The sequence below is a fragment of the Canis lupus genome, chromosome 28, assembly GCF_011100685.1.
Source record: "Canis lupus familiaris isolate Mischka breed German Shepherd chromosome 28, alternate assembly UU_Cfam_GSD_1.0, whole genome shotgun sequence".
In the NCBI taxonomy this organism is placed as follows: Eukaryota; Metazoa; Chordata; class Mammalia; order Carnivora; family Canidae; genus Canis; species Canis lupus.
Genome location: NC_049249.1, coordinates 8,868,585 through 8,890,089, shown reverse-complemented (window position 1 = coordinate 8,890,089; position 21,505 = coordinate 8,868,585). Strand labels below are relative to the sequence as shown.

General features: G+C 36.8%; 1 protein-coding gene across 1 annotated transcript in view; it reads right to left on the bottom strand.

The window, feature by feature from the left end:
- Nucleotides 1–2,380: 2,380 nt before the first annotated feature.
- HELLS (helicase, lymphoid specific) overlaps nucleotides 2,381–21,505 on the bottom strand; it is a 44,715-nt gene continuing 25,590 nt past the window's right edge. The window contains exons 11-22 of the mRNA XM_038578231.1: nucleotides 20,113–20,309; nucleotides 19,814–19,910; nucleotides 17,848–18,009; nucleotides 16,455–16,594; nucleotides 16,234–16,372; nucleotides 14,950–15,033; nucleotides 14,749–14,868; nucleotides 12,284–12,400; nucleotides 11,564–11,723; nucleotides 9,405–9,501; nucleotides 9,247–9,323; nucleotides 2,381–2,954 (exon numbers count right to left, since the gene is read on the bottom strand). Of these exons, the coding sequence (XP_038434159.1) occupies nucleotides 2,860–2,954; nucleotides 9,247–9,323; nucleotides 9,405–9,501; nucleotides 11,564–11,723; nucleotides 12,284–12,400; nucleotides 14,749–14,868; nucleotides 14,950–15,033; nucleotides 16,234–16,372; nucleotides 16,455–16,594; nucleotides 17,848–18,009; nucleotides 19,814–19,910; nucleotides 20,113–20,309 (1,485 nt within the window). The 3' untranslated portion in view covers nucleotides 2,381–2,859. The remainder of the gene's footprint in view (nucleotides 2,955–9,246; nucleotides 9,324–9,404; nucleotides 9,502–11,563; nucleotides 11,724–12,283; nucleotides 12,401–14,748; nucleotides 14,869–14,949; nucleotides 15,034–16,233; nucleotides 16,373–16,454; nucleotides 16,595–17,847; nucleotides 18,010–19,813; nucleotides 19,911–20,112; nucleotides 20,310–21,505) is intronic.

Below are 21,505 nucleotides of genomic sequence, written 5' to 3'. Positions count from 1 at the left end.
CATTGATTATTATTTGGATTTGATCTTTAGTCATGTTCCTCAATCGGATATCTGCATGGTTAATTCCCTTGCATTCAAGTCTCAGCTCACAGTTCACTTTTGAATGAATGTCCCTCTATCCCTTCTTCCTCCCAAAGGATCTCACTCACTTCCCAATCTGTCAGCCTCCTCATCTCCATGAGGTAGCGTGTACTGTATAGGTCTTGTTCACGGTATAATAGAGCGTGTTGGAGTCATGAAACCAGAATACAATTACCGAGAAGAACCAGGTAAACACACTGGATTAAAAAGTATTGACTCTCAGGGGATGCCTGAGGGGCTCAGTGGTTGAGCGTCTGCCTTTGGCTCAGGTCGTGATCCTAGGATCCAGGATTGAGTCCCACATCAGGCTCCCTTTGGGGAGCCTGCTTCTCCCTCTGCCTGTGTCTCTGCCTCTCTCTGTGTGATTCTCATGAATAAATAAATCTTTAAAAAAATTAAAAAATGACTCTCCTAAAATTAAACAGAGGAAGGACCTCTATTAGATTAGTTTATCAGGTGCTAAACAGAAAAGACAAGGGAAACTATACCAGGGTGCATTGTAGATAACACCAGAGAGAATCTTCTAAAGCTAGATACCTCATTTACAAAGGCACAGAGATACAGTAGATGGCACGTCTTATTTTAATTAAAAGATCATGAGATAGATTATCAACGTATTGAAGGAAAAAAAAAATTACAACCTAAAATTTATATCCATTATTCACCATCCCTGGAGATTCACACATAATGTTCAGCTGATTCAGTAGGTGCTTGAAACTCCTATAGACAAAGAATAGAGAAGTGCCTGGGTGGCTCAGTTAAGCATCCAATTCTGGTTCTCAGCTCAGGTCATCTCAGGGTCGTAAGTTCAAGCCCCACACTGGGTTCCACACTGAGCATGGAGCCTACTTGTAAAAGAATAGAGGAGTGATGTAATTGTAAATATCTGGATAGATGTTAATTAATAGCAGGTGACCATGTAACAAAATTCATCATTTTGGACTACAAGAGAGTCTCAATCTTTAAAAAAAAAATTACTGTAATGGACATCATTTCCTATAATCCCATTTCAGGATAATTAAAAACAAAATGTGAACTTAAATAGAGCAATTACTTGGAAACGTAACTCCTAAGTCTTTTGGCTCAAAAAAGGCACCCAAAACAGTATTGCGCTATAATTTAAAATACTAGCAATGGATGTACTCACTGTAGACTAGAGCCAACATTCACTGAAGAAAGTGCCATCTAAAACTTAAGAGTGTGTATGAAAAGCATGTGAAGGGATCCCTGGGTGGCTCAGCAGTTTGGCGCCTGCCTTTGGCCCAGGGCACGATCCTGGAGACCTGGGATCGATTCCCAGGTCAGGCTCCTGGTGCATGGAGCCTGCTTCTCCCTCTGCGTATGTCTCTGCCTCTCTCTCTCTCTCTCTCTGTGTGACTAAATAAAATAAATAAATAAAAATTAAAAAAAAAAAAAAGAAAAGCATGTGAAAATGAACAATAATGTAGCTTAAAAATAAATTGAAAAAAAGTTAAAAATTTTTGGAATAAAATATTTTAAGGCTCTGGAAATCAGAATTTTTTTTATTTTTTTAAATGTTTTTAATTTTTTTTATTTTTTAAAAACCTCACGGTTTAATGAAGCAGACTTTTTTTTTTTTTTAAAGATTTTATTTATTTATTTATTCTTAAGAGACACACGCTTCTCCCTCTGCCTGTTTCTCTTAGTAGAACTACTAAGCAACCAAGTTACAGGGATGATTGGTCAGCATGGGTGACTGGTAGACATTCCCACTTAAAACACACACCTCTCTGTAGTACCTCTCTGTAGTCTGTTCATCAGACTGAATATTCTCTCAAAATAGTTTTTCTTGAGTCCTATCTCAATTACACTATGGGAGAGATAACCTAATATACATTAAACATGTTTTCACAAGAGACAAAGAACCTACACAGAAATGGTTCAGAGAGCATTCAGGAACTCTGCCCCATAGTCTGATATACACACACACATACACACACATACTTGGCCTAAATTGTTCCCATTTTTGCCTTTATGTTCCTCTATCGTATACTATGAATTTTATTCTTCTCTCGGGTACTATTTACCCCCCCTCACCATACATTTTCAGGGTCTCTTCTTTCTTGTTCTATTCTTGTTTTGCATGATATACTACCACTTCCAATTTCCGGTCTTTTGTCATGACCCTGGAATTTTTTTGAGAGCCTGCTCTGCATTAACCAATGTCCAGATGAAATCTTTATATATGTGTATAGTACTAATGAATAAAATCAAGTCAACAATGCCAGTCAAGACTTTTGCTGTTATTTTTCTGAAAAAATAATTTGATGAGACGGTCTTAAGACAAACATTTATTTGGTAAGGTATTTTATAGAAATAGACCCTAAAATCAAACAATTTCTTATTTAAACAAGAGAAAGCATAATCCCAATCTTTCCCCCCATCAAAGCCTACTCCATAACTGAAGTACCCCAAACCCATGAACTGTATTGCTAAAAAGGGGGAAAAAGACATTAAACTTCCACAGGAAGACTGTATAAATCTGGCAGTGGTTAAGTACAAATCAGCCTGTACCCAAGAATATTATTGAGCCTGAAAAATTAACGGAAAACCTAAAGTTACTTTGAATACTTCTCTGTTCTTAATAAGGCTCATAAAATTACTATGTATTAATTATGCAATGGAACTAGTTTCATTATGTAAACTGATACAATCAAAAAAGTAAAGTGGATAATCTGGATTTTAAAACCAATACAGGTAAATCACTAGATGTAACCAAAAACTTTAAACTTTAAAAAGACAGTCTTTAGCTCCAATTTAAAACAAACATTCAGGACTGGAATCCTCAGAATTTTCTAGTATCTTGAATATCCCCATCTTCTCTTTAATCGGTCCTGAGGCATTCATTTGATCTAAGAAAAAAATATATAAACAAATATTTATTTATTTTTTAAAAAGTATAAGAACCCAAAAAGGAATCTTAAAAGAGATGTCCAATATGTTGTCATGAGAAGAGTCTGTCCACAATTTAAAAACCTACAGAAATGTGGGGCACTTTATTCCTTAATCATTTATAGTCAACATAGCAAAAGTGAGAAAGTGTACTCCTCTTATTACAATGAGAACTGACGTCTAAGGAACAAACATCAGTTTGCTAATCAAAATCACTTCTGCTGAATTTAAGATACACGAGTATAGAGCACCAATTCGAAATTGCATTTTCGGATATTTAAAAAAAAAAAAAAAAGCCCAATCATGGTTAGTTTAAAAGCTGAGAGGCAAGATACCATGACAATTATCTTCATACACATCCCCCACGGCTAATATGTGGTCTTTTACATTTTTTTTTAAAAAAAGATTTTATTAAAAAAAATATTTTATTTATTTATTCATGAGAGACATCGAGAAAGAGTCAGAGACATAGGCAGAGAGGGAGAAGCAAACTTCCTGTGGGGAGCCCAATGTGGCACTGGATCCCAGGACCCTGGGGGATCATGCCGAGCTGAAAGCAAACACTCAGCCACTGAGCCACCCAGGCATCCCGCTCTTTTACATTTTTGTGAATGATAGCTACGGAGTGAAATCTCTACTGATTTTGAATGGCATTACTCCAATTTCTTTGGCTGTTGAAACATCTTTGTATGTTCACTGGCCACTTCTTTCCTGGTAACCACTCAAGTTGTCCATTTTTCTTGCTTTTAGTTATCTGTATGTGTTGCAAATATTTCTGTGGTTTGTCTCTAATCTCTGTTTATGATATCATCTGTTTTCATACAAGTCTTTAAAGCAATAAAATCTATTGATTTAATTTTGTACCTTAATTCTTTCCCTCAGACGCCTGGGTGGCTCCCTGCATGAAGCCTGCTTCTCCCTCTGCCTGTGTCTCTGCCTCTCATGAATAAAGAAATAAAATCTTAAAATAAACTTAAAAAAAAAATTCTTTTCCTGTTTTAAAATCATACATATAGGGGATCCCCTGGGTGGCTCAGAGGTTTGATGCTTTCCTTCGGCCCAGGGCGTGATCCTGGAGGCCGGAGAGTCCCACATTGGGCTCCCTGCATGGGGCCCGCTTCTCCCTCTACCTGTGTTTCTGACTCTCTCTCTCCCTGTGTCTCTCATGAATGAATAAATAAAATCTTTAAAAAATAATAAAATAAAATCATACATATATATGCCTATTTTTAAAAAGTTTCGCTTTTAATATTTAGGTTTTGACCAGTTAGATTAATCTATGTAGAATTTGTTGGAAAAAAAAAAAAAAAAAAAAAGAATTTGTTGAGTATGAGGTCTCTCAGATGTTGATTAGAAATGTCCTTATATCATGCATTTGAATAATAGGAATTCCCTCTCTCTAGTCTGAATTGCCATTTCTGTCATTTACTGATTTTCCATTCAAGTTTGGTTGACTTTCTGGATTCACCAAACCACTGGTCCACTTATCCTATCATATGCTAATTCTGGTCTTGATTATTATGACCTTTATTTATTTCAAGATTATATTAATTTATTCATGAGAGACAGAGACAGGCAGAGGGAGAAGCAGGCTCCATGCAGGGAGCCCGATGTGGGACTCGATCCCGGGACTCTGGGATCATGTCCTGAGCCAAAGGCAGATGGCTCAACCACTGAGCCACCCAGGTGTCCTTTTTTTTTTTTTTTTAAGATTTTATATAGGAGCCTGCTTCTCCGTCTGCCTGTGTCTCTGCCTGTCTCTCTCTCATGAATAAATAAAATCTTAAAAAAAATTTATATATATATTTTAAATTTTATCTTAATACATGGTATGGAATATTTTGTTGTTCTTCAAAATTGTCCTGGCTCTTTGGCCTTTACTAATCTTCCATATAAATTTTGAAAACTGCCTGTCATAGTTCTTTAAAGAGACATATTGGGGCTTTATTTTTTTTAAGATTTTATTTATTTATTCATTAGAGACACACACACAGAGAGAGAGAGAGAGAGAGAGAGAGAGAGGCAGAGACACAGGCAGAGGGGAGAAGCAGGCTCCAATGCAAGGAGCCCGAAACGGGACTCGATCCCGGGACCCCAGGACCATGCCCCGGGCCGAAGGCAGATGTCAAACTGCTGAGCCACCCAGAGATCCCCTATTGGGGTTTTAATTAGAAAATCATATAAAGACTATTAAGTTAGGGAAGAATGACTTATCCTTTAACATGTACATATTTACCTATATTCATAATTCACCTCCATGAATATAGTTAAATCATGTACATTTATTCAGTCCTTCTAGGCTTCATAATTTTGCCCATAATGGCCTTAAAGAAGCTATTGGAATCATCTTATTTTCTTTCCTTTCCTTTTTTTTTTTTTTTTAATATTCTATCAATCAATCAATCAGACACACACAGAAAGAGGCAGAGACATAGGCAGAGGGAAAAGCAGGCTCCTCATGCGAAGCCTGAAGCAGAGCTTGATCCTAGGACCCCAGGACCACAACCTGAGCCAAAGGCAGACACTCAACCACTGAGCCACCCAGGTGCCCCTGAAACATCTGATTTTCAAAATAATTATTGCTGATACACATACTATTAATTATTAGCAACCTTCTCAACTTCTATTTTTTTTTAATTTATTTATTTATGATAGTCACAGAGAGAGAGAGAGAGAGAGAGGCAGAGACACAGGCAGAGGGAGAAGCAGGCTCCATGCACCGGGAACCCGATGTGGGATTCGATCCCGGGTCTCCGGGATCGCGCCCTGGGCCAAAGGCAGGCGCCAAACCGCTGCACCACCCAGGGATCCCCTCAACTTCTATTTTAAAAATCTCTAAATTCCCTAACTTTCTATGGAGATGATTATATTATCTGCAAATACTACACTAAAACCAATTACTACTCCCCTACCTATTTTATTTTATACCATTAGTTAGGACTTCCTTGTAAATTATACAATGTTGTATACTGTACAGTGGGAATGAGAGCTGTTATCCTTGATTGCTCTTGATTTTAGGAATTTACTGGATGAATGCATTTTACCAGATTAACAACATTCTTCTCCCTATCTTTTTTAAAAAAGATATTTATTTATTTATTCATGTGAGAGAGAGAGAGAGAGAGAGAGAGAGAGAGGCACAAAGACACAGGCAGAGGAAGAAGCAGGCCCCATGCAGGGAGCCTGATGTGGAACTAGATCCCGGGTCTCCAGGATCACGCCCTGGGCTGAAGGCAGCGCTAAACCGCTGAGCCACCCAGGCTGCCCATTATTCTCCATATCTAATTTAAGAAAAATGGAGGTGAAAGATTTAAATTTTTGTATAATCTCTATACCTAATGCAGGGTTTGAACCTACACCCCAAGATCAAGAGTTGTACACTTCACAGACTAAGTCAGCTAGGGACCCCTATATGGCTGATTTTTATTTGATAATATATTTAAGATTTGGCCATAGGACTCATCTTTCTCTTATTTTTTCATGAATATTTGAAAACTAAACATGCAAAGAATTCAAAATAGCTAAAACTTATTTTGAAAAAGAACAAAATTGAAAAGAAAGAAAAAGAACAAAATTGGATTCACTCTTCAGTTTCAATATTGACCACAAAGCTATAATCAAGACAGTGTGCTAGTGGCATAGGACTGACAAACAGACGAAGGGGCCAGAATTCATAGTACACAATTAAACCTGAAGATTTATGATCAATTGACTTATAATAACAGTGTCAAGGCAATTCGATAGGGAAAGAATAGTCTTTTCAACAAATGGTGCAATATGCACAAGAAATTTAAACTTTTACCTCATACTCTACACAGAAACATTAACTCAGATCCAAGAACTAAAACTGTAATTCTTCAAAGAAAACACCATGACCTTCACCAGGCAAAGATTACTTACACATGACATCAAAATCATGAGTAGTAACAAAAAAAGATCTAGACTTTATCAAAATTAAACATTTTTGACCTTCAAAAGACACTAATTAAGAAAAGTGCAAGACAAGGGGTGCCTGGCTGGCTCAGTAGGTAGAGCACGTGACTCTTGATCTCAGGGTCATAGGTTTGAGAACTACACTGGGTGCAGAATTTAGGGGGAAAAAAACAAAACAAAAAAACACGTATTGGATAAAGGATTTACATCTAGAATATATAAAAAGAAGAGGTATTTGAAACGAAGTTGAAGACACCATGAAACTAAACTCAGTAATGTGCTCATAAATGTTTAATAATCCACTTCCCTGATGCCCTGCCCACCAAAAGGCCCTGATTTGTAGTTTTTTTCCTATCTCTATGGTATTAAATATCCCTACCATCATCAATACCAAGCTACCACCATAACAGTGTTGAACTAGGGTTCGGAAAAGATATGCAGTAGTACACCATTATTTAGTATTTCTACTCTATAGATACAATACACACAATCGAGAGCATAGATATTAGTACTGTTATAAACTAATTAGGAAATGATGAGCTAAAAATATTTAGTATATTTGTTTTCAAGATAATTTATGGTTACCATTGTAGGCATCAACTCATTATTCTAAAGATTGATAAATAAAAGAAACAATTTATCCTGTACAGAGTAACCAAAGAGTTGATAGGGAAAAATTCTTAACTAAAACCATCAGGTTAAATAGAACATAGAACTTTATAATAAGATCAGCCTGAATCAGCTGGCTAATCTTAGCTCACTAAAAAGGAGAAACTCAGATATATGTGCCTCCTGGGAGGATTTAAACTACAACAGTTCCTTTGTCTTGGCTGCTAAAATAGCATCCATGGGGATCCCTAGGTGGCTTTGCGGTTTAGTGGTTGCCTTCGGCCCAGGACGTGGTCCTGGAGACCCGGGATCGAGTCCTGCATCAGGCTCCCGGCACGGAGCCTGCTTCTCTCTCTGCCTGTGTCTCTGCCTCTCTCTCTCTCTCTCTCGAATAAATAAATAAATAAAATCTTAAAAAGTAAAATAAAATAGCACCCAGACTATGGAAGACCTGGAAATGTCAGGATGTGAACCACAACCAAAATGACAAGTACCAACAGCACCCAGAAGGCCAGGGTAATGCTGGTAGCATCAACGCAGGATCAACTTCAAAAAACATCACCCAGGTTACTTTGGGAAAGCTGGTATGGTGCATTACCACTTAAAGAGGAGTCGGACCTTCTGCACATCTGCCAACCTTTATTAGTGAACAGACACTGGCCAATAAATGCAGGAAAAACAAGACTGAAACTGATTCTACGACTGACAAAATGCAATCAAGTCACAAAGTTCTGCAGAAGGGAAAGCTCCCAAATCAGCCTGTCATCACAGAAGGTTAAATTCTTTAGCAGAAGAGCTGAGAAGATTAATAGTGGTGGTAGTGGTGGGGGATGTCCTGGTAGCTTAAAGCCAAATGGAAGGAGACTCATTAAACTCTAACAAGTGGGCAGCCCCTGTGGCGCAGCAGTTTAGCGCCACCTGCAGCCCGGCGTGTGATCCTGGAGACCCAGAATCGAGTCCCACGTCGGGCTCCCTGCATGGAGCCTGCTTCCCCTCTGCCTGTGTCTCTGACTCTCTCTCTCTCTCTCTCTCTCTCTCTCTCTCTCTCTCTCTCTCGGTCTCTCATGAATAAATAAATAAAACCTAAATAAATAAATAAATGCTAACAAGTGCTTTTCTCAAAGAGAGAAAGAACAAAGTATTCCTAAGAAATGGAACCTGGATCTAAGCTTGTACAGCTATGTACATAGCTATTACCACTTTTCAGAAAATAAGTAGACTGAGGAACAAATCAAAGAACAATACAAAAGGGGTAAACAAACAAAAAAACCCAGCCAATTCCAGAATGTAGGTCATTATATAAAATAAACAATTCAGTTTTTGTCAATGACATGGTAAAAGTGAGGAAGGTGTTACGGAAGAAAAGAGAGTCAACAGTGAAATCTGGATCCTGAATTTAAAGATTTGAGACCACTGGGGAAATCTTGACATGGCCTAGGTAGATGATATCAAAGGTTTAGTGTCAGTTTTCTTAAATGTAATAACGTAATTACGACATAGTGACCATGTTTAAAGACATGTTCTCAGTAAAAGATGCCTGAGTGAAAGAGTAAAATCTCATAATTTAAAGATTCTGACAAAATTTTCACAATGAAAAAAAATATGGACTAGTGGCTGAATGAATTACATGTAAGAGTATAGTATTACTATTCTCTCTTCTTACATGTCTGTTTCAGTTTCTGTTAAAGAAAATAAAAGCATGATACTTGCCAATGAGATCACTTCGATCTAGCAACAACTCCAGATCTTTATCACTAATGACCTTCTCTCTTGATCCCTTTACTTCCCTGTAAGGAAACAAAATATTCAAGTCCTTATGATAAATCAAAACTGAATTACATTTTTCTCAAGTTAAAAAAAAGGCTTACCTTTCATAATCTCTAGATTTTAATAATTCCATTAATTCCTTAGGGTCTAAGAAATTCTTAGATTGATTTAATCCAGACTGACCACCTTTGAAATGATCTAGAAAAAATTTTCAAGAAATTGAAAACACTGAAAATTACTTTTAAAGCCAAAATATACATTACAAACCAGTAAAGAATGGCTTATGTTAAAAACAACAAGCAAAGTCAAGTGTTAATAAGGAAGAAAAGCAACCACAACTCTCATACTCTGCTGGTAGAAGTATAAAATGGTATGCCCACTTGGGGAAAAGTTTAGCAATTTCCTATAGGTAAACATACACTCATTCAAAGACCAAGAACAAAGGCATATGTCCACAAACACTTGAGCAAACAAGAGCACCTTACTCATAAAAAACAAAATCTAGAAAACAATTTAAACATTAATAAAGAATGGATAAACTATTAACTTCTAATACACACATCAACAAATCTTAAAATATTATGAACAAAAGTAGCTCCATACATACAAATGAATTCACATATGAGATTAGGAAAACTTCTCTATGTGGCAGAAACTGAAACAGTGATTGCCTTTTACTAAGAGACAAGGGAACATGGAAAATGATGCACAAGGAAATGCTTTTGGATGAACCAGAGCTTTGTTACCTTGATCTGGAGAATAGTTACAAGTGTATACATTTGTCAAAATCCATGAATCTGTACACTTACCATCAGTATTTTACTGTATGTATATTACCTCAACAAAGTCAGTACTTAAAAAATTCCTTTCAAATTGTTTTTTGATATAAATTTTTCAAAATGCTGAAAACGGAATTGGGAAAAGAAAACTAGACATACACTTTACTGAATTTAAATTATAGTCCATAAAGAAAATTTATCTCATCACTAAAATTTCTAAATAAACACAGGTGAAAAAATTTTAATTTGCACAAAATCTTATTAGAAAAGTTCTTTTTTCCTCCAGTGTAAATTCCAAGTACAATCTAAATGTTCAGTCAAGTTAAATTGAAGATTTCTAAAAGCTAACCCACATTTCCTTCAGTCATATATGTGAGACAAAGTATTTAAGTAGAAAGCAGGTAGAAAAGTAGTAGAAAACAAACTGATAGTGATTTTCAACATTATCATGTTCCTATTTCTCTAGGCTTCACAACTTATAGATGTTTTCAACTTTTGTTAAGGTAGCCATAGAGCCAATTTCTCCAAATAGAATTTGATATTACACAAATAAAAGTAGAATTTTTCTAAAGAATCTTAGGGAACAAAATATAAAACACCAATGCCTTACTTACTCTACTTCCCCTACTTCTCAGAATCTTTTCTAGTTTATAAACACTGTATTTGTGCCTGGGTGACTCCGTCGGTTAAGTATTCCTCTTGATTTCAGCCCAGGTCATGATCTCAGGGTTGTGAGACTAAGGCTTGCATTGGGTGGGGTCCATGCTGGGCATGGAGCCTGCTTGAGATTTTCTCTCTCCCTCCCTGTCTATCCCCGCAATCCTCTCTCCCCATCTTCAAAAACAAAAACACACTATTTAAAAAATACTAGGTTTAAAATGATGAAAAGAATGTTCTAGAGCCAAATATTTTTTGAAAAAGTGAGTTCAACCAAGTAAATACATTTTTAATAGCGCTACTTCAATGTATTTTTAGTATTTAGTATACTGGACTTGTAAGAAGTGGCTTGAAGTCTTCGTAAAGTCTTTTGGCAGGTAATCTCTTACCAAGAATAAGCATTAACATCATGCCAAATCCCCAGGACAGAGGTTAAGATATAGCACTTTGAAAGTGTCCTGGAGTTTTCTCTGCCCCCTCTGCTCCTTACCTAGATACTACCATTAGTTTTTTCTTCATTTCTGTTTATAGTCATACAAACCTAGTATAGGTCTTTACAGCTGTAAATTCCCCACTATTTATTTTTTTAAGTAGACTTCAGGCCCAGCATGGAACCAAATATGGGACTTTAACTCACGACCCTAAGATCAAGACCTGAGGTGAGATCGAGAGTCAGATGCTGACCTAACAGAGCGACCTCTTTACTAACTCTAAATCCTACACTAAGTTGTGCCAATTTCTATTACAAGAAAATAACAGTAATGAAATTTCACAATATACAACAGACAACTGAAATAAGAAAAGTACTACAAAGTATTATTTACTTTTGTGGATGATCAACTTTTCCAGTTTTCTTTTAGCAGCTGCTCTTTCCACAATTTTCTGATCGATAGTATTTGCTGTGACAAGACGATATACAACAACTGGCTTTGTCTGACCAATTCTATGACATCTATCTTGGGCCTGAAGATCAGACTGAGGATTCTTAAAGTGATAGAGAAAAATAATATTTAATAATATTTAACAGTTTATTTATTATTATTTTAAAGATTTTATTTATTTATTCATGAGAGACAGAGAGAGAGAGAGAGAGACAGAGACCTACAAAGAGGGAGAAGCAGGCTCCATGCAGGGAGCCTGATGCGGCACTCGATCCCGGGACTCCAGAAGCATGCCCTGAGTCAAAGGCAGATGTTCAACCGCTGAGCCACCCAGGGGTCCCAATATTTAACAGTTTAACATTAAAGTTATTTAAACTCCTACTAAATGGGTAAAGTCAAATGCATGATCCAATCGAATCTTTTAAAGTCTCCTAACTCATTTTAGATTTCTAGAATGGTTCCAATGATAAAATATGTTCAAGTCTTTACATACAGGGCACTTGGTAATGATTTTTGTCTTAAGATGGGATACCCTTTCAAAACAGATAAACAAAACTGCAAAGCATACAATGAAAGAGAATAGATAAAACCGCAAAATGCACATTGAAAGATAAAAAGTTCAGAATGGAAATATAACAGTATATTGCCATACTTCCAACTTACCCAATCACTATCATAAATGATAACTGTATCTGCTGCAGTCAAATTAATGCCCAGGCCACCAGCTCGTGTACTCACTAAGAAGATAAATACATCTGGATCTGTGTTGAAGCTGTGCATCTAAAAGCAGAAAAAAAAAAAAAAAAAAAGTAAAGAATAACCAGCATTCTTCAAACTAAGTATGAATTCTTCAGTATCTACAGCACTTTCAATATGGAGTAAATAAATACTGAAAAACCCAGAAGTCATGAAAGTTGAAAAAGACCAATTTGCTGAAAAAAAGAAAGTTATCAGACTCCCCTCCCATGAAATTAAAAAAAAAAAAAAAAATCGCTAAGCATACCTACTGCCCAGGTTAAGACAGTAAACCGGGGAAGCACTCTAATCAATTTGATCTTTAGAGGGCCTTGAGACTGGGTAACTCAGGCCAGTCACACAGATACATAATGCCTATGTGACTAACCTTCAATGGAAACCCTGCACACCAAGGCTCAATGAGCTTCTCTGGCTTACTTCACATGTGCAGTTACAAACTGCTGCTGGGACAATTAAATGCTGTCTATGTGACCTCACTGAAAACTCACATCTAGTTTCTCCTAGACTTCACCCTATGTGAGTCAACTTTTTGCTGATTTTTTTTTTTTAAGATTTATTTATTTATTTATTTATTCATGAAAGACAGAGAGGCAGAGACACAGGCAGAGAGAGGGAGAAGCAGGCTCTGTGCGGGGAGCCCGATGTTGGACTTAATCCCAGGACTCCAGAACCACATCCTAGGCTGAAGGTGGTGCTAAACCATTGAGCCACCCAAGCTGCCCCTTTTTGCTGATTTTAACCTGTATCCTTTCACTCTAATAAATCATAGCAATGAGCATTAGAAATAAAAACAGAACTAACGCTAACCAAAAGAACCAAAGAGGAAAATTATTTTGTTATAACAATTAAAAGGTGTATCCACTGGAGACTGAATCAATCATTCAGATCTAGCAAATAATTAGCTTATAAACATCTTTTGCTTAGGTTAATTTCATTTGTTTTCCAAGCCCCTCTTTTATTAAGGACATTTTTGTTGGGGCACTCGTGTGGCTTAGTTGGTCAAGTGTCTACTGGAGGCTCAGGTCATGATCTCTGACCCTGGGGTGGAGCCTCACATCTGGCTCCCTGTAGAGGGAGCCTGATTCTTATCCACCTCTCTGTGGCTCCCCCTGCTTATGTTCTCTTTCACTCTAATAAATAAATAAATAAATAAATTCTTAAAAAGGGGGGGAAGGGGCAGCCCGGGTGGCTTGGTGGTTTGGTGCCGCCTTAGGCCCAGGGCATGATCCTGGAGACCCGGGATCGAGTCCCACATCGGGCTCCTTGCATGGGACCTGCTTCTCCCTCTGCCTGTGTCTCTGCCTCTTTGGGTCTCTCATGAATAAAAATAAATAAGTAAGTAAATAAATAAATAAAAGATATTTTTGTTAAAAAAGAAAACTCACACATCACAAGGGAAGTTTAAGGAAGAATATTTAATAATACTATTTTTTTTAAAGCTTAGGTCATCTTTTCTTAAGATATAAGGACTGAACAACAACAAAAACCCCAAGTGGTTTCCCAGGAGATGGGGTAGGCAGGTAGGTTGCCTGAGAGAACTTTCTGAGCTGATGTTAAGTTGTTGTACCTTGATAGGAGTTTGGGTCACACATATATACATTCATTAAAACTCAGAAAATAAACACTTTCCTTTATTCACCTCAGGATATGTAAAATTTACCCAAAAAGACAAAATATGCTGAAATAGAAGTATCATCTATAATTTATTTTGAAATATCCCCCAAAAGATAAAATGTTAAGTAGATACAGAAATGGACTGATTCTTGATCACATGTATGTGACAAAAAAGGAATAGGATAGGCTAACAGCAGGTTCTCGGTGGATTTACAGGTGGTTCCTGTAAAATTCTTCAACTGCTATAGAGTTTAAATTTCTAGTGAAATGTTGGAGTAGAGGGAAGAGCCAAACTCAGGAGAAAAAAAGATCTGGTGGGATCCCTGGGTGGCGCAGCGGTTTAGCGCCTGCCTTTGGCCCAGGGCGTGATCCTGGAGACCCAGGATCGAATCCCACGTCGGGCTCCTGGTGCATGGAGCCTGCTTCTCCCTCTGCCTGTGTCTCTGCCTCTCTCTCTCTGTGTGACTATCATAAATTAAAAAAAAAAAGAAAAAAAAAAAAAAAAAAAGAAAAAAAGATCTGGTTATCTCAATATCCTTACAGTCACAGTGGTAGTGAAGTAGGATATTAAGTCAAGTTGGACCAGAAAATATACATAATTTAAGAAACATTAAGGCTTACTAAATAAAAATGCTTGTATTTTTGACCCTGCTACAAGGTGTTTAGTCTACCAATTTGAGGGTCTACTCTGAACATTACATTAGAAATCAAGACAATTACAAAAGAGAATTTGGTACGTATGATGTAAGCATTCTTACATTTTTTTCTCTCTCTGAATAAGACATGGATCCATCAAGCCTGCTAAAGTTGAAATTTCTGAAGTGGCAATAATCCATCAAAATGTCCAACATTCTTGTCATTTGTGAAAAAAGCAGCACCTGAAATTTAAATATATCATAGTATCTGTATCAATTAATAAGAGGTAATTAAGCAACCAAAAATCCAATCAAAAGTACCACCTTGTGACCTCTGGCTTTTAGTTCTGGCAGCATTCGATCCAAAATTAAGAATTTCCCAGAATTTGTTACCAATTCTTCATCAATCTTAAAAGCAGGCAAAGAAGAACAGAAAAATCAGTCACAATAATTACTAGTAATCTGTCTTTTATCAAAATAAAATCCAGGTAAATAGTTCATTTTCAATGACAAGTCCCCATTAAACTTTAAATTAAAAAAAAAAAAAATTGAGGGACGCCTGCCTGGGTGGCTCAGCAGTTTAGCGTCGGTCTTTGACTCAGGGTGTGATCCCGGGGTTCTAGGATCAAGTCCCACACATCAGGCTTCCTGCATGGAGCCTGCTTCTCCCATTGCCTGTGTCTCTGCCTCTCTGTGTTTCATGAATAAATAAATAAAATCTTAAAGAAAAATTGACCTTATTATTTGATCTTTTTAAATCAGAAGATAGTTCTTTCTCAAGGAAAGACACACTCTAGAATTTAAAATTGAGGGCACCTGGATAGCTCAATCGGTTAAGCACCCAACTCTTGATTTCAGTTCAGGTCATGATCTCAGAATCATGAGATCAAGCCCCACATGGGGCTCCACACTGAAAATGGAGGCAGCTTAAGATTCTCTCTCCCTCTGCCCCTCTCCTGTTTACACACACATACTCCCTCAAAAAAATAAATGATTTCACAAAAATGGAAATCAAATGAAGTCCCCCCTTGATTTATCCTCCCCGCTCCTCTCCCAAATGCTTTATTTTTAAAAAAAATTTTATTTGGGCCACGTGGGTAGCTCAGTGGTGGAGTGTCTGCCTTCGCTCAGGTCGTGATCCCAGGGTCCTAGGACCAAGTCCCACATCAGGCTCCTCATAGGGAGTGTGCTTCTCCCTTTGCCTCTCTGTCTCTCATGAATAAATAAAATCTAAAAAATAAAAAGATTTTATTTATTTATTTGAGAGAGAGAGAGAGAACATGAGTGGGGGCAGAGGAGCAGAGAGAGAAGAGGAAGACTCCTCACTGAGCAGAGAGCCTGGCACTGGGCTCAATCCCAGGACGCCATGATCAGGACCTGAGCCAAAGGCAGATGCATCACCAACTGAGTCACCCAGGTGCCCCTGAAAGGGTATTTTATAATAGGAGAACTGTAAGTTTAAACTTACTGCACAGATGTCGGAGTTTATTCTTTTTTTAAAGATTTATTAATTTATTTGAGTTGAGGGAGAAAGGGAGGATGGTAGAGAGAGAGAGACGAAGAATGAATTACAGAAATCAGAACAGTACACTATTAAATGGTATTCACCTTAAACTCCTGTGTGACTGGGTCTATAGGGTATTCAATCAAATATGGATGATTACAACACTTACGAAGGAGCATCATTATATTCTGCAGTTTCAGATTAACTTCAGATTCCACAGGGATATTTGTTTCCACAACAGCTCTACCAAAAACATAATCCATGAATGTGAGAAAGACAAAAAGGATCAGTTTAAAGAATACTTAAATTTATTTTAAACTCACACCTTTCTCGGTCTACTTCTGGCTGCATTTGACTGATCAATTTTTCCAATTCATTAGGGAAATCATCTATTTTGCTGTAATTTATTGACTTTCTGGCTCGCCGTCTTGGTCGTCCAGTGGGACTTAGCTCAACGGTTTCTTTCTAAAAGTGAATTTAAAAAGGAATGTATGTTTAAAAAGCTATACCCTTAAATTCTAAACATATACAAAGTGGGTTGTAATTTCTTTAATGTGCAAATGTTTTTAGACATAAGAAAAAAATAATTGTCTTTCATCAAGTTTAGTGATTTCCAAAGGCACAAAATCAAGGATCTATAAATTTTGGCCAACTGCAAATGTCATGTGAAGTCGAATTATTTTAATGCTTACGACAGTATCAGAGAATTAGGGTAAATGCTTTCATATATTCGCAGAAAAAATTAAGGATGATGTAACGGTTTTGAACTTATATAAAGAAATTTAATAACTTAGGGCTAAATTAAGGGACTCCACATATTTGCGTTAGAGAGTATTTCTTTGGCTTTAACACTGCAATGAAATTCCTCATATTAAGTAATGATTATAAAGTTCTAGTAGCTAAAAAGACATATCCTCCCTTTAATTATAATAAAAATTGGGGAAGAGAATAGTTGTACAAAACAGAAATGTATAGAGCCACTAATGTTTTGAAACATAATTTACATAAACATAATTTAAAGGTCTTCTAGGGCAGCCCCAGTGGCTCAGCGGTTTACTGCCGCCTTCGGTCCAGGTTGTGATCCTGGAGACCCGGAATCGAGTCCCACGTCAGGCTCCTTGCATGGAGCCTGCTTCTTCCTCTGCCTGTGTGTCTGCCTCTCTCTCTCTCTTTGTGTCTCTCATGAATAAATAAATAAAATCTTAAAAAAAATAAAATAAAGGTCTTCTAAACTTTAGTTATAAGATAATCACATTCCACTTTAATCTTTTATAATATGGTAGGTGACTAAAGAAGGTTGTTCTTTCAAATAAGGTATTCTATTAAATTTTTTGGAGATCAATCACTTCCTATAAAGGGATTATGTACGTGGAGGGGAGACTGGTCTAGCTGAGAAAACTCTTACTATGTGCTTGTTCAAATATAAGTCCATCCCCAAATAGCATGATCAGGGTTAATCTAGGACACAATAACAAATTTTAACAAACATTCCAGATAACTATAAAGCAATTAATGCATGAGCCATCAACTGAATTTTAGTAGGATCACAGAATTACTAGGTGACAATTTTTGTAATTCAACTTATGCTTTATATGCTAGTTAGAACTAGTTACCCTCTACAAGTCCTAAAAAGAGGTGATAAGCACTAAGATTAAAATCAACCACGAAATTTCCAATGCCAACTGTTATTTATAGTTTATTTCAAATCTACACTCTACCTCACTGCATCCAAACATGTTTGCAATTGTACGGTTCACAATGGCTGTATAAAAGATCTCTTGTTTCTTTGAAAGTGGTGCATAAACAACTACTTCTCGTTTAGGAGGAACTTCAAGAGCAACATCAGATTTTAGTCTTCTCAGTAAGAAAGGTGTTAGAATCTAAAATTTAAACATAAATAAAACATGTGAATGTTAAGCATTCTTATGCTTTCAGGGAATACTCTCTCCACATACCTCTTTGTCCCTTCTCTTTTTTCCTTTATAAATACTATTAAGTTTTGAAAGGAGAGATAAAATATCTTCTTGAAATTTCTTCAGACCAGACCACATGACAAACTCATAGTTTTTATCTAAAACATTTCAAAATTTACCAATTTTTCAGAAACTCTAATATATCTTGAATATTTGAAAAAATAGATGACATTAATGCCTCTTAGGATTAAAGTTACAGCCCACAGCATTTAAAGTGAGGTTTTGGACTAGTAGAAAACTAACACACCAGGATGCTTGGGGGACTCAGCAGTTGAGTGCCTGCCTTCGAATCAGGGCGTGATCCTGGTGTCCCGGGATCGGGTCCCGCATCAGGTTCCCTACGTGGAACCTGCTTCTCTGCCTCTCTCTCTGTGTGTGGGTCTCTTATGAATAAGTAAAATCTTTAAAAAACAAACAAACAAAAAACCTAACACATATGGATGTGTGAATGTAGAAATGGATGTAGAAATGAGTTTCCTTCCCGGGGTTCTTAAACTTCAGGGGTGCCTGGGTAGCTCAACTGCTTAAGCATCCGACTTTGATTTTAGCTCAGATCTTCATCTCAGGGTCTTGATTTCAAGCCCCATGTTGGGCTCCAAAATACAACAAACTAGAAGTTCTAAAACTTCAAGCTTAAAATTCCTTTTATTCATCTTACTGTTGTGTGAGGACATGTAATTTTCACATTTATAAACACAGAAACAAGAGTTCTTTTAATTGTATATCCTTTATAACCTTACCTTGAAATATGAATTGATAACTGACTTACATAAAGAAAATTCATTTTAGGGCTTTGTACTTAAATACTCCACAGGTATAGAGCCAAGCACAGAGAGACCTTACCAGTGACAGAGAGGAATTACTAGCAGCTTAAGAAAGAAAAAAAAAATCTGTAAATAGGAGCCCAGAAACAAATATACCAATTATCAGGGAAAAAAATACAAATGATTTGGTAGGGAAAGTATGATTTGGGATTTTATTTTTACTTGCCATTTTTGTACTATTTCACATTTTTATGCCTCTTAGGATTAAAGTTATCCTATTTCACATTTTTATCATGAATATGTAAACTTTAAAGAAAAAAATTATAATGGATTTTGAATACAACTGTCAAAGCACAATTGAGAAGTTTTTAGGCTCACATATGAAAATGACTAGATCTTTGTTGGATTATGTTTGTCTAAAGTCAAGAAGAAGGGATCCCTGGGTGGCGCAGCGGTTTGGCGCCTGCCTTTGGCCCAGGGTGCAATCCTGGAGACCCGGGATCGAATCCCACGTCGGGCTCCCGGTGCATGGAGCCTGCTTCTCCCTCTGCCCGTGTCTCTGCCTCTCTCTTTCTGTGTGTGACTATCATAAATAAATAAAAAATTAAAAAAATAAATAAATAAAGTCAAGAAGAAAAGAAGGATGGGTGAAGACTGCAGGAAAAAAATATGGATCATGCAAGGAAGTGAATTACTCAAATATTACTGGCAAACACTGGGTAAAAAACACTCATTTTTTGGCTGATAAACCTATGAATAACCACAGGGATAAAAGGATCTACATGAAAAGGACAAAATTTTGAAAAGCACTTTGAGCTCTGTTATAAAGTGACTTCGGGGGTAGAGGAAAAGCAAGGGAGAAAGTAAATCTGAGAGGTTCATTAATCTAGGGGGTTCCTTTTTTATTCTAGGAGTCCACATTAAGAAGAGTAAGACAAAGTCATAACCTGGTGCAGCATATGCAATACATTCTGTTCTCTTTCTTTAGCAATAATATCTTCAGCAGTTTCAGAAAGACTAGTGATATCAAACCAAGATTCAAAGCTGTAAGACAAAAAAATGATTACAAGTTAACCTATCACATAAATCAATTATATTGACATATAATTGATGTCAATAGAACTTGCCAAAAAGCTATCATTTTAATCCAACAACCTAGAAGAAAGGAGGTAATTCTAACTAAGAGCACAGGTTTGAGTAGGTTAGAAAGAGGTATAGAAAATAGTTAAATAATTGGCTTACCTACCTTTTCAAGTCATCAAATACATCTGGCAACAAAAAGTTTAGCAATGACCAAAGTTCTGACAAATTGTTTTGCAAGGGAGTACCAGTCAAAAGAAGCTTGTTATCTGCATTGAATCGTTTTAACTCCCTGATTAGACGGCATTTCATGTTTTTAATCCTGTGTCCTTCATCTACTATTAAGTATTTCCAATAGCAGTGCTAGAAAAGGAATTTAGGGAAAAACTTTAAAATGATGATCTCACAATTTTTCCTAAAAACAATTCTAAAAATAAAACCAGGGATGGATGTTTAACTTTATCAAATAACATTTCTGTATCTACTGAGATGATCTTATTTTCCTCTGATCTATTAAAAGGATAAATAAATTCCCTAAAACTGATGTATACCTGTGTTTCTAAAATAGACCTCAGGAGATCCCTGGGTGGCTTAGTGGTTTAACGCCTGCCTTTGGCCCGAGGCGCGATCCTGGAGTCCCGGGATCCAGTCTCATATCAGGCTCCCTGCGCGTGGAGCCTGCTTCTCCCTTTGCATCTCTCATGAATAAATAAATAAAATCTTAAAAAAAAAATAGACCTCAGTTGGCTATGTCTAATTAATATCCATCTACTTTTAGATTATTTATTAAAAAATTTTTAATTCACATTCTTTAGTCAAAGAGGTCAAGTCTTCAGTTGGCCTGGGGGGTGCAGTTTGTTAAGTGTCCAATTTGATATTGGTTTAGATTGTGATCTCAGGGTCATGAGACTAAGCCACGCATTGGCCTTTGCACTCAAGTGTGGAGTCTGTTTGGGATTCTCTTTCCTTCTTACTCTATCCCTCCCACTTGTGCTCTCTCTCATTCTCTCTCAGAAAATAAATAAATCTTAAAAACAATGAAACAAAAAACAAAACCAGCAGTCTGAGTTTCCCCTGTGTAATGCTTTGTCAGGTTTTAATTAGTGTTATACTAAATTCCTAAAAAAGAACTAAAAACTTTTATATATTTATAGCATGTTCCACATGCTCTGAAAAATTAAGACAATTTTCATTCTTGAGGCCTACATCTGAAATTGACACTCTCAAGGTGTTCTCCATTTCTTACATAACTATTGGGTTAGTTTAGCATTTCCCTTTCATCTGGAGGCAGTTTTAGTAATTTCTATCCTCACAGAAAGCCACCCATCTATTTTCATTAAGATATCATAAAAATTATTTTAATTTTTAAAAAAGATTTTATTTATTTATCATGACAGAGAGAGAGAGAGAGAGAGAAAGGCAGAAACACAGGCAGAAGGAGAAGCAGACTCCATGCAGGGAGCCCAACGCGGGACTCGATCCTGGGTCTTCAGAATCAGGCCCTGGGCTGAAGGCAGCGCTAAACTGCTAAGTCACCTGGGCGGCCCAAAATTATTTTA